This window comes from Pseudorca crassidens, chromosome 11 (assembly GCF_039906515.1).
Source record: "Pseudorca crassidens isolate mPseCra1 chromosome 11, mPseCra1.hap1, whole genome shotgun sequence".
Taxonomy (NCBI): Eukaryota; Metazoa; Chordata; class Mammalia; order Artiodactyla; family Delphinidae; genus Pseudorca; species Pseudorca crassidens.
The window spans coordinates 40,336,640-40,350,710 of record NC_090306.1 but is presented as its reverse complement, the minus strand read 5'-3'; the positions used below and the strand labels follow the sequence as shown (position 1 = coordinate 40,350,710).

Genomic DNA, 14,071 nt, shown 5'->3' with positions numbered 1-14,071 from the left:
AGGATGTGGACTTTCCAGCTTGACAGATCAGGACTCAGAATTTCAATCTACCTTTTAACTAGCTATGTGACCCTGGGCAAACTACTTAACCTCTCTGATCCTTAATTCCCTCATCTATAAAGTGTAAATAATAAAATCTAACTTTTGGGATGGTGGGAAGACGAGAGAAACGATACGTGAAGAGCCTGGCTCTGATTCTCAGTAAATGCCAATTGTTACAATTATTATTTATGCTAATAGAAAAGTCCAGAGGGAAACCATATTTTGGAGGAAAGATGATGAGTTCACTTTGGAGACAGGGACAGATCAATAAGTGCAATTATCTATCAACAGAAGTTAAAGCTGGGAACATGGATTGACAATCATTCACCTGTGGATTCTTAAAGCCATATAAACTAAGAGTAAGAAAGCAGAACTGGGGGTTTTGGGGGTAGGGGTGGGGAGAGAGGAGGATCAGAGAGAAAGGAAGGGAAGATAACATTAGAATCAATCTATTTACAACAACAACAGCAAAAAATTAGTCAAACTATTTCCTTGAAATGAAAATACTGCATAAAAAATTCCAGGAAACTCTAATAAATAGGAGTAGCCAAAAGGATCAGTTTGAGCCAAATACAAATACTGACACAAATATAATCCCAGAATTTTAACTAAAGGGTAAATTTGTCAGAGCTACCAAATTCCTTCATAATGAACTTTCTGGTCCCCTACACTATTACCATTTACATTTGGTATTTTATTGACTCTCCTGTCATATATTTGTAAATTAAGCTTATTTTTGTTTTTATAAGTGCTAACAAAGCTTTATCCTATTTTTTCTTCTTCAATGTAGAACTCTTACTGGTCTCATACAGAAAAGTTAAATAACAGGGAATCATAGGGTATTTTAGCTCCAATTGTTAATGATTAATGAGGGATGTGGCAAGGATAACTGCAGTTAATCCAAGCTGCTAAATTAAGAAGGAATAAAAGACATATTAACCAAATGCAATGTGCAGAAAACTTGTAGATCCTAATTCAAACAAAATGTTTAAGAAACACATTTTTAAAGACAACTAGGGAACACTGAGCATGAACTGGGTGTCATATAATATTAAACTACTATTATCCATACAATGTATGGATATATATGGAAATATATGGAATATATATGGATATATGGAAATATATATATATATTTAAAAGTATTTATAAATATATACTAAAGTATTCATTGGTGAAATGAAATAATGTTTGGGATTTACTTTACTTCAGGGAAAAAAATGGTGGTGGGGAAGAGATGAAACTAGAAAGGCAAAATGGTGACAATATCTAAAGCTGGGTGAAGGATACATGGAGGCTTATTGGCTCTACTTTTCTGTATGTTTAAAAATTTTCACAGTAAAAAACAAGAAACAACAAAAAAAAATAGAGAGAGATAAATATATCAACGAAACAAAAAGAAGTACAGTACTTATAAAAGGTACCAAATGAGAAATTCCAAGACTCATATTTTCTTTGACTAAAGGAGTGTTTTTAGGTTTCCTCCTATAATAAAAAATTACACATTTCTTTCAACAAAACTAATTTTTAAATAGGTTGTTTATATGTTTTTCCAAGTACTACTTAATTACGTTTTAAGAACTAGGTCTTTTACATAAGATGCAAAATATATTTCTTTTAGGATGTAAAAGGGCCCGATCATTAACCATAACCCTAACTCAAATGTGAATGTAAAAGTAGGTCTCAAAATCATGTTTTTGGAATGATCACTCTTCAGCAATATTCTTTACCATTGCTCTACTCCATTGAGGTAGAACTAATTTTTCATATTATAGTACCTCTCCAGTAGTGTGTGACCAGAAAAGTAAAATTACACAAAGAATATGAAATAATTCTGATTCCTTTTGTAATGTAAAATTATCTAAAAATGTTAATGTAGCAGTTTTATTTTTGGCAAAGATATTTCTTTTTGTTAAAATAAGAAATTGTAATCTTGCCTTTATCATCTTTTCAAGAATAAACTACGGCTGAAAAGTCTAGACTGTACTGATGATACTTTCTGATATATGACGGGATTTGAAGTTGTTAAATGTTTACTTTCTTATTAATATTCAGCTTTTAAAAAACCTTAGAATAAGACTAAAATTTAAACATTCAAACTGTGTTAGAAAAACTACAAAGTCATAATTTATTTTTCTCAAAATAAATTATTTACTAAGTAGTAATGAAATACTGTGTTCAATTCTAGCTACACATTTTGAAAGCCACTTAGAAAGTGGAACCGGTTGAGGTAAACAGGATGATGAATAAACCAGACACTATAACACCTAAGGTCTAATTGAAATGAATAGGAAAATACACTCTAAAGAAGAGGTGAGTAAGGAGAGATACTTTTAAATGCTTGTAAGGAAAAAGAATTAGATTTACTCTAAATGTGATATAAAAGAGATTACATTTAGTCTAAATGTAGTACAGATCTTTAGAGAACAGAATTAAGACAATAACAGAAATCACTGGAAAAGAGGTCTCTGTGAGCGTGGGAGAGTTCATTCAACTCTTAAAAATGAGGGTTATGGACAAGATAATATCTAAGGCTCTTTCTGCTCTAATATTCTCTTATTTTCCTAAACTATCCAGTTTTTTTCCTCTTATTAAGTATAACTAGATAATATATACATACCAAGCCTGTCTTATAAGAACACATTGAAATGTAAACAAAAAAATACGTTTAGTGGTAATGACTTTAGTTATTACAGTGTACTACTAGTCTACTAATCTAAGCAGTAATACTCTTTAAAAAAAAAACACATTAAAATGACATTCTTGTGACTCTTGCTAAAATGATTTTCTATGGCTATGACTAAACACTGCCCCCTTGAGGCTGCAGGTATGCTTTCTGATGGGTTGAGTAACTTTTCAAACGCTTTATCAAAGAAAGAAAGGGACCAGGAAGATACCCATATTCAGTGTTGGCACTATGTCAGAAAGGATTCATGTATGAAGGACAGGAAACTGAGGAGCAGCATCTATAAAATGCCTTAAATAAGTACATCCTTAAGTAAACTATCTTTATATACAAGAATTAGGTATGGCATCAGATCATGGGATGAACAGATACAGATATACTCAACATGTGTTTTACATGCTCCTGAAAAAGACAAGTCTTTAGGTAAGTATTTATAACTAATTTTCTTTCATTTTTATTATTTTACATGCCAATCTAATACTATGCCTCCAGCAGATACAAATTCATGAATAGTGGAAGAGAGTATGACTTTCAGAAACGGTACCCATATTGCACTCTAACTTGCAAATGTAACAGATTGAAAAAAAATAGTTACAAATAAAGAAATGTGCCTTGAAGTACAATTTATTTTGTATTTATATAACCTACCCAGTTAAATACTACTTAAAAACAAAATCTATGGCTATATTACTTTCACATATCTTTCTCCTTTATTTGTTGCTAGCTTTTTTTCTGTAATGAAATTAATACAGCTGATTAATGGGAGTGAGAAGGAACAAAACTGAGCAAAGAAAAATTAAGTAACAATGGTATTAGGAAGGATTACCCATTGGCCATTCTCAGCAGGGACGTTTCCCTGCAGTCTTTCCAGCTCTGAGCATTCTGCAAAAGTCTGGAAGTCCCTTCTTGGGGTAAAGGTGCCTCCTTAACATCCCCAGACCCCTTAAAATGGTGGAAATAACAAGGTATGGCTAAAAAAAAAAAATCACATTTAAATTCCTCTATTTCATTTACCCCTTTAAAGTACCAATTCAAATAGTGAATAAAATGGTGTTAAACCAAGGCCTAAAATGCAACTTTGAGAGTATATAAAGAAATTTAAAGACCCTGGGCAACAATGGAAATGGGCTTTTATTAGCAGGCTCTTGAGAAGGCCCAACAGCCTCCCTTCAAAGGAAACTTATGATTCCATCTTGAACAGTTGATAATTTTTTAGCCTTTATAGGTACCTTATCTTATATATAAAGATAAAATATACCTGCACCATTACTGAGTGCCAGACCGTGTAGCAGGCACTGTGCTAAGAGTTATACATACACATCCTGTTTTTTTCTCATTCTCACAGACACCATGTATGTTATGTCTCTTTTTCCTTGCAAAGTTATAAATTTCTACATGCCAACCAAATACCAACTTTAGACCGTAGCTATTTTAAATAAACTACATTCCTGGAGAGAATACATAAAAGGTTTATACACATTTTTCAGATTAGGAATAAAATATATTAATTTTATGGCTTGAGTTAGATGTATGCAAGTCCAATATGTTAAATTCTAGCATTAATATCCTAAAATTATCATTCGGTGGTACTCACATCCTATAACCTAGTAGTTAAAATAATCAATATGTTACATATAAAAGGGGTATCTAGGACTTTACAAAGAAATCTTTTAGAATAGTGGAGAAATGGGTTAATAGCATGAGTTTTGATTTCAGACACACACCCAGGTTTCAGTCCTAGTACTACCTCATATTAGCTGGTAACCGTGGGCGAGTTATTTAGCATTGGAGGGCCTCATCTTTAAAATGAAATTAAAATTTTTACCTAATAGACTTTCTTTGAGGATCAAATAACAAAATGCTTTAGTGCAATCCCAACACAGGTCCTAGTCTTAGCCAGTATTGTTGTTCGTTTTATGTTATTTAGGTATCATTATTGAATATAACCACACTGGAAGGTTGACACAAAAAATGAGGGTGGATGAAACAATTCCATAGTAATAGAGGTTTTCTCTAATTTGGCTTGGTCTACTATAACTCTTTGGGATTATAAAGGAATCTAAAAGGAAAAAAGGTCAAACACATAATCAAGATGAATTGGGAAATTATTAAATATAAAATTAAAACAATGTGTTGAATGCTTACTATATGTTAAACATTTCATTACTAAAAAAAACTTTTTTAGTGTGCTTAATAAATGAAAAACTCAACTTGTAAAAGTTTGAGTAAAAATGATTTAGTATTTTCCACCAAAACTCCTTATTAATTATTGCCATGTAAATAATATCCACTAAAGAATACTCAACCTATTTAGGTAGCTTGAAATAGATCTAAGCAATACTAACATATGAATTAAAAACCTCATTCTGCCCCCAGAGCAGCTTTATCCATTCACATGAAGAAAGACGCATATTAGTGAATGACATGCTCTGAAGCAAGGGATTCTTCGTTTTTTCATCTTCCATTTTGCTCCCCCACCACCACCCCTGCTTTGCCATCTAGATTTGGTACCAATACCAACAATCTGCTGTTATCATCATAAGCACAGAGAAGAAACCCAAGCCAGAAGAATGCTAGAACAGTTGGCAACAGTCACAGAAGGTTCTGGCTATGTAGTAATTAGGAAAGAGAGAATGAAGAAGTAGTAATCCAGGAAATAGCATACAAGATTGTCCTTAAAATCTTTACAGGCTGATTGGACCCTCAATTCAGTAGCACTGATTCAAGAAAACACTTTTATTCACTAAGGCATGCAGAGACAGGATAGTATATATTAAAAAGGGAATAGCAGAAATAAGAGACACAAAATTTAAAATACTGGAATAGCTGAAACAAATTGAAATTATAAGAAATAAACCTTTTTAAAGAATAAAGGCAACTAATTCAATACATAGATATAATAAGAACACACTTGATAAAATTCTTATGGAATTCATCTTTTTTACAGAAGTACTGTGAAAGGAGGCACAAAAATACACTCGTGTCAAAATCAAATACAGAAATCCCTTTTTGGAGAACCCTTAGCAACCCCGCACCCCCCTAACATAGGAGACTAAGTTACGTTTTAAAAATTCCCCCAAAGACGTTAGATTAGAAGTGCTTCTCTTGCTTGGCTCTACAAAATTACTAATTTGGGTCTATAACAAAATAGAAAGATGCTTTAAACCATGTGCTAAAGTTAACAACTGAAAACTGTTTAATATTATAAAAAACAGAGAAAAATAAAAGAGCACAACAGCTTAAGTACATTGATGAGCCGACCCAATTAACTTTTCAAGGTAAAACATGGAAAAACAGTGCATTTCCCCCTCAAATCATATTAACACATCAGGATTTCTGTAAGAGAAATGTGATACGAGAATGACTCACCTGTGGGACCACATTCTGTACGTAGGTTGATGGGTGCTGCTGCTTTTGCTGAACAGCACTTTCTATTGCTACTTTAGCTACAGTGCTTGGATCTGCTCCTGCTGGCACGGCAACCATTGTTGCACTGCAGCCAGCATTGTTGGGGTCACTGATTGTAACAATTCTAACTCCCACTTTATTTGGAATTCCTGTGACTGTTTCCCTATCATTATCCTCTGCTGGCCTCTTCACAGTTTTGCATTCTGCTGTGCCATTTGTAGACCGAACGTCAGATGACAGGGCAGGAAAATGGGACACTCTTGATCCTGAGTGGGGAACGGCTATGATTTGATGCCCCTGTATAACAGAGGTTGTAGAATGTGGTGAGACAACTACACTTGGGCGTTGCTGAGGCACATCTGAATTCAAACTTGAAGCTAGAGGTCCATTAGGCAAATCAGTACCACTAAATTGCTGTGTTGCCACATTTGAAGCCTCCTGTATACTGCTCACAGATGGCGAACCACCCAAAGTTAATACAGGTCCATTAGAAATTCTTTCTAGTTGATCACCTTTGGCAGTATCTTGCTGAGTGGCATCGAAAGTCCCTTGTGGTTCCACTGGAGATATCTCACCATTTCCTACATGATTGGAAGTTTTGTGATTTGGAATGTTTTTGCTTAAATGAGAACCATCTCCTTTATCAAAATCACAGATTCCATTAACTAGAGGTTTTTTCAAATCACTTTTAATATCCTGCATGTCCATTTGTTCTGAGTTCTGTTTTCCAGATGCTCCATTCTCACCTAATTCTAATGATGGCCCATTACTGATTAGTGAGCACTGATTAGCCTCACTTTGAATTTTCCCTGAGTTTGAAGGAGGTAGACTTGAGTCACTGTACTTTCTCCCATTTAAAAGACTTCCCACCTGCATTTCATTTTCCTTCGTATCCCCATTGCTGGTGTTCGTGGTTCCTCGTCTGCAGGATGGGTTCTCCATGACTTCAATTTTACGTTCATGAACGTGTAAACCTGTTGCTTCTTTTGCTTCCTCTTCCTTTTGGCAAATTATTTTATCACCTTTGAATGGGGGAGTAGCAGTAGTACAAGATGATTGTCCAGCTGGAGATGCTTGAGAGGCTGGAAGCGTTTGCACCTGAAGTCCAACTCCTGCCTGGGTCCCGCTCATGGTAATTCCTGCTGGAGCAATGAGCTGAGTTGCATTTCCCTGACTCACAGTTGCAGTTGCAAAACTTGTATTTGGCACAACTGTTATAGTTACCTGGTTGCCAGAAGTCCCTTGGAAAATGGTTGCTGGGCTATTTGAGATCAGCGGACCTGGCAATATTTGTAAGTTCGAGATGGGCACGGTTTGCACTCCCCCTGTGGGTGGCATCGCACTTTGGACCAACTGAACATTTTGCTGCCCAACCAATAGCTGCTGAGCTGGAGTTTGCCCCTGCACTCCAAAACCTGCTGCTTGATTATTGGCCACCTGGTATACCACCTGAGGGCTAGGAGCTCTTGCATTATTAGGGGGAGGAATCTGTGGAGCTGGGAGAATAAGCTTACCACCCGGAGTTGAAGGACCACGCTTTGGAAGCAGCAACTGTTTTATCAGACTCGACTCACCAGAAGCAGGCTGACCAACTCCTGCATTTGTTTGCTGTGGTTGAACCTGCATTTGTACTTGTTGTGGCTGCTGAACTTGTACTTGTACCTGTTGTGGTGGGGGTGCTGGTGAATGCTGCTGCTGTTGCTGCCTTTTCACAGATAGCATTTGACTGACAGTAGGAGGTGGTCCCTGTGACTGAGGGGTGGAAGAAGATGACACGGCAGAAGGGACCTGGCTATTAGTAGCTGGGACAGGTGATGGTGAGGAAGATGGAGTAATGTTTGGTTGTCCAGCTAGCTGAACTGCCTGACCAGCCGGAAGAGCTGCTGGATTAGCAAGAACAATTTGGTGAATGGCTGGTGCGTAAGTTTGACCTTGTTGAGCTGGCTGACTTACAATCACTACGCTTTGTTGGGTTGGCTGCTGTGGTTGTTGAATAGGCTGTTGGACCACCGTTGATGAAACTTGCTGAGAAGGGAGAGGTTTGGGTGCAATGTTCTGAAACCCTACCCTTGAGGGCTGTGGACTCGGGACACCAGCAATGGTAACCATTTGTCCTGTAGCTACCTGAAAATTCTGTACTGAAGTTGCCGAGACAATGTTGGACGCAGAAGTCGTTACGTACTGTGGGGGTGCTATGAGAACAGTGTCCTGTGGCTGACCGCCAGCTGACGTCTGCTGAGACGAAGTCTGCACGGGTTGGGGTGATGTGGTGATTAACTGTTGACCCTGTGAAACTGCAGAAGTACATGCTGGCATGTTCTGTACTCTGCCAAATATATGACTCTGTGGGACACCTTGTTGAATTACCGTAACAGGAGTGCCGGAAGGTATCTGTCCCGGTACCACTGTGTGCAATGGAGACTGTTGTGGAATTACAGATGGATGGTGAAGCAATGTCTGGGAATTCACAACTGTAACAGGTTGGGGCCCTGTACTATGATTCTGAACCACAGAACTCTGAGCAGCTCCTCCTCCCACAGCAATACTAACAGGAACTGCTGTCTGGGGTATAGAATTCTGGATTACTGTAGCCTTAACGACTTCACAAGGAATTGGAGCTTTATTCTGAATGACAGTCACCGGAGCATTTTGCTGCTGGTGGGTATGAACTGAAGGATTTGGTGGAATTCTCGAAACAGTCTGTGCCACGGTATGAACACCTTGTACTGGAAAAGACATTTGTGTTGCAGTCAAACTTGAAGATTGGTTGGTAACAGGAGTCCTCTGAAAATGGTTTCCTACAGTTTGTGGTCCGTGAGGGATTCCTGAAAATATAGGGAAAAGTCAAAATTCATAATGAAATGACTGCAAAGCTGCATGTAGAAATTATTTTACTCAATGTGAGAGAAAACAGTCTTAAGAAATTAACAAGTTTGCATCATATGAATCTGATAAAATAATAGAACGAGAAATAAAATGTTACTGGAAAAACAAGGAAAAGTTACACATCTTAAAGGTATATAAGCTTTCATTTAGTCTTCTTATTAAATCGGTAATATTTAAAACACAATAAAAATTAATACCTGCGGGTGAAGGACTTGGAGATACATCAGGAACAGAATCAACACGAACAACGGGAGTAGAAACAGGTTGCTGCTGATAGTACATCTGAATGGGAAGTGGGATAGCCCTCCTTTTTACTCCTACTACATGAATATGTGCCTGCCCATTGTTACTGGAATCCTCCACCCTCTTCACTGTATGATTTGGAAAGACCGTTCTGTAAAGTACACACATACTCAGTTTTAATAACTAGCACATTAACAAAAACCACTAACTTCTAACTGCTACACGAATGGCAGCAGCATATTCACTGCTACTTATGTATGAACTAGTATGAATCATAGTTATATTCTGCAAGGGTGGGAAGCAAGGAATTAAATATAAAAGGTCAATTCTCCAATTTTAAAAATCATTATTTATTAACACTGTTGGGTTTAAAACAATTCTACTGTAATTAACAAAAAAGCTGCATCTAGGCAATGCCTATTTGATGAACTTTGCAAAATATCAAAACGCCATGGGACTTCCCTGGTGGTGCAGTGGTTAGGAATCCGCCTGCCAATGCAGGGGACATGGGTCCGGGAAGATCTCACATGCCGCAGAGCAACTAAGCCTGTACGCCACAACTGCTGAGCCTGTGCTCTGAAGCCCACGAGCCACAACTAATGAAGGCTGCGCGCCTGGAACCTGTGCTCCGCAACAAGAGAAGCCATCGCAACAAAGAGTAGCCCCCACTCGCCACAACTAGAGAAAGCCCATGCACAACAGCGAAGACCCAATGCAGCCAAAAATAAAAAGATAAACAAATAAATAAATGTATATATATTTAAAAAGCCATAATACTTGAGGACAGAGTTTAGTTATAGACTATTAGTCAAGACTTAAAAGGGTGAAAGCCATGTCTTTAATGCATAAAAGTAGGTGCAAAAAAAGTAAACGTGATTTCTTCCTTTTCCTTCTTTGATAAGCCTAGTAACGGTTGACCACAAACACCAGATGTGATTTCCAAAATTCCCTTGTATTTAAACTTCCATCACACTACAATCTAACTATACAAAATTTCAAGTAGTGGAGATATTTCAAACTAGGTAGATAGCTGGTGTGTTCTCTAAAGAGCAAGGGGTGTTGTAAATGATGAAAATTGACTTTATTTAAAGTTATGAAATATAAATCCTACCTAAGACATTTATAAAATCCAGTTGATGTTAGGATTCCACCACGAGCCAATTTACTGCAAGTTGATAGGTACTCAGAATACATTTCTGCTCGAGAGACAGAACAATCTGGATTTACTTCAAAATGAGCATTTAACCTAAAAGAGGAGAAAAATATATGGCATTATGCAATATACTATAGGAGAGTCCATACTTAAATATACAAAACCATTTGAAGGCAATGTGTTATAAACTAATAATTATGTCTATTAATCAAATTTCACTGTCTCATGTATTATTAACAAAAATACATGCTAGGTTTTAGACAGAGTAAATAAAATAAAAAGAGATTACTTAATCATACTTATTTTAGTATAAAAAAATCATTATCAACAAATATAAAAACTGGGATGTGAGTACACCAGCAGGGTTGGTCTGCTGGCAACAAATACACTACAACGAATTTTATTCAGTGAATACTCAGGTTCCTGTCTTGTAATAATCAAAATATAACAGAAGTTCCCAATTAAGAGTTGTTGGCGATGTGACAAATGGAGGAAAAACTGAACTTAAACTTCTGTTGCTCTTGGATTAAATTTCTTCAGGAAAAACTCTCCCAAAGCTTTTAACTACTTCCTAAAACAATGATACTTCCCACGCTTCACACTCCCCTTCCCCTTCCGAGACTCTATTCCTAATCAATTCCAAGGTAATTCAAACTTCAGTTTGTCTTTGTCATAAAGTGACTTCACCTATAAATTGGGATTGGAGGCCTAGTTATCCTTATAGGACTCTTTCTAGGACTCACCATATACATGACAGGCCAACCTACAGCTGTTTCTTATTAACTGAATCAAATGATAATTATGATAAAATAGTTTAAAATGCTTCTCTCCTCCTCCTCCCTAGAAATGGCAGAAATATGCAACAGGGATTTATAAGACCAAGTCTATAACACACACACACATTTTACATTGGATGTGGTACATATTTTTTCCAACTTTCATAACCCTTTGAGTACTGAGCTTTCAAAAAGACCAGACACAAAAAACTTGTTTTGGTTTCAGTATAGAAGATAAATATTTCCAAATATTATTGGATAAGATTCATCATATATAAAGGGTCAAGGTGTAACAATATAGAACGTGAGGAAAAAGCAAATAATTAGAGATATTACCATAAACCTGATTTAAGCAAAGTGGAAAAGTAGAGAAAATAGTCATAGGAACACAGATAACAAAGCACCAAAAATATGGAACACAGAGTGACAGGAGCATGGAATGGGAGAAAACTAATGTTAGAGAATGGGGGAAAAGGGATCAAAGAAAGAAATTTTTTAAAGTAATACATCATTGAAAAGTGATCTTACATTTCAATCTGTTAATCTTCTAAAGAATTAAAGTTGAAATTCATAAACAATGTAGAGGCAACTAGCCATGAAAAAATGAAACGGTTCTAACCAAGTCTACATTTCTTTTTTTCAGAAAGTGGCTGAGATGTGACCAGTCAGTCTTCTCAAGAAAATATTATTTTCAAGTTGATTATTTCAATGTAGACATACTGGCTATTCTATTATTTGATTAGTTACCCCTTACTACTCACAAAAAGGAAAAATTAACTAGCAATGAATGAGAAGCTTTGCTTTTGCTCAAAAAGAGGGACATTTAACAACAAAATCTGGTTCTATTTTCTTAAAGTCAGTCCAATTCAGTTTTAATAAAACATTAATTTAAGAAAACAAATTCTATAATCTGACAGACCTTATTTTCTACAAAGCCAATGATAACTTTTTAACACAAATTTTACTTGAAAAGGAGTGGTGTAATTTAATGAAATTCTAGTCAAAGACTATTTTAACTCTGAAAATTCCGATAAATATTTTTTTTTCAAACTATTCCAAAACACAGCTGAAGTGATTTTACATTGCCCTTTCTTTGTATAAATGATATCCTACCCTAACTAAAAAGAAATACAGAGTAAAACATTCTGGATGACTGCTGAAATACATTTCCTTTTCTCATTTGCTTTATTCTTCCCAAGGATAAAGCCTTAATAGAAATAGACCACTTACCACTGACAAGCAAACTTCTCACTATCTATTTCCACTATTCCTGGAGGTGGAGCAACATGCTGTGCTACAACTGCTCTGGAAGCTAAAGAAAAAAATACATTAGCTACATCATTTTTTAAAACTATAAGCCATATTTAGTTAATGGATACTGAACCAATTAATACTGACAATGAATACCTTTTAAAAAGGTGTATAAACATATTGAAAATATACAAATTTGAGAAAGAAACTTATAATGGAGCACATATTATACCAGGCACTATCTTAGATGCTTCACACAAACTATTTTTTCAACCTCGCAATCATCTGAATAATAACGATAATATGGATTATTTCGCTAATATAAACTCTATTTTTTCCATTGTCAGACACTGAGTTTTAACTTTATCTATATTACCTTTCTTAATTCTGTGAGGTGGGAACCTGAGACTCAAAGTGATTAAAATAACTAGGCGAAGGTCACACAGCACATCACATCAATAAATAAGCATCTCTCAGTTTAGTTACAGAAGCAGATTGCATCACAAATAATTTCACTTCTGAATTTAAAAGATTAACATTAACTCTATAAGTGGCATATATAAAATTTCTGGGTATGATGAACAAATAGCTAACTTCTATGTTGGAACTAATGAAAACAAGAAAAATAAGAGATAATATAAACTTAGTCATATTACAGTAAGTTTATAATAAAATATGAATCTTACATATTTATAGATAAAAATTATACTGTTTCACCATTGAATTAGCATTATTAACTTATACTTTTTAAACCTACAAAATGTATCTACTTTTTTTCAGGTGACATTTTAGCAAAACTTCTCAGAACCCTCAAAAAAAAAAAACCAAATGAATTTCTAAATTATGGGAACTAGAGGAGCCCCACAGCTCAGCCCAACCTGTGAATGATCTGAAGCGATCTTGACCTTTGTCTGATGAGACCCCAGGCTTCCACTGGGATACAGCTAACAGCAGCCGGCCAGTTGTAAATATTTATTCTGTATTAAGCCATTTATATTTATGTGATTTGTTTTAATCTTCTATATAGTTCTAAATTTAACTGTCCCCGTTTTGCAAACGAAAAAATTAAAGCTCAGAAATTAAGTTCACAAACGAACACATGATGGAAATAGCAGAGCTAGAGATAGGGTGTAGCTGGAAAGCCTTCTTTTAGGGGTGCTGAATTTGAATTCAGGTCTGTCACATTTCAGAAGCCATATTGTGATATTCTGCTTCTTAATAGAACATAATAATTAGAACCAAAATTATTTTCCTTGGGCAACCCCAGCCTATCTTTTTTCTTCTCTAACTTGATGACACTGTTACAGAAAATACCCTTCTAGGGCCTAAACCTATGTAGAAATCTCCCCTTTTCATCATCAATTATACTCTCAGAGTATACCCTACTCTGATGAAATCTGAATCAAATAACAACCTATTGCAGGAAACATTAGAAACTATGTTGAAATTATGAGAAACTTTATAAACAATGCATAAAGAATGATACAGCCTCAATTAAATTAAAAGCATAAACCTGAAATGTATAATTACTATAAAAGTGGCTACAAAATGAAAAGCATTGTCCTCAGGATACCTGAAGACATTCCAAAGGATACAAAGGCACTTATACTTGAAGAGGAATCAATT

At 35.7% G+C, this 14,071-nt stretch overlaps 1 protein-coding gene across 2 annotated transcripts in view; it reads right to left on the bottom strand.

The window, feature by feature from the left end:
* ARID2 (AT-rich interaction domain 2) overlaps window positions 1-14,071 on the bottom strand; it is a 170,628-nt gene that overhangs the window by 43,818 nt on the left and 112,739 nt on the right. For both annotated transcript variants that reach the window (XM_067696284.1, XM_067696285.1), the window contains 4 exons: window positions 12,425-12,506; window positions 10,377-10,511; window positions 9,220-9,416; window positions 6,098-8,961 (listed from right to left, as the gene is read on the bottom strand). In XM_067696284.1, the coding sequence (XP_067552385.1) occupies window positions 6,098-8,961; window positions 9,220-9,416; window positions 10,377-10,511; window positions 12,425-12,506 (3,278 nt within the window). The remainder of the gene's footprint in view (window positions 1-6,097; window positions 8,962-9,219; window positions 9,417-10,376; window positions 10,512-12,424; window positions 12,507-14,071) is intronic.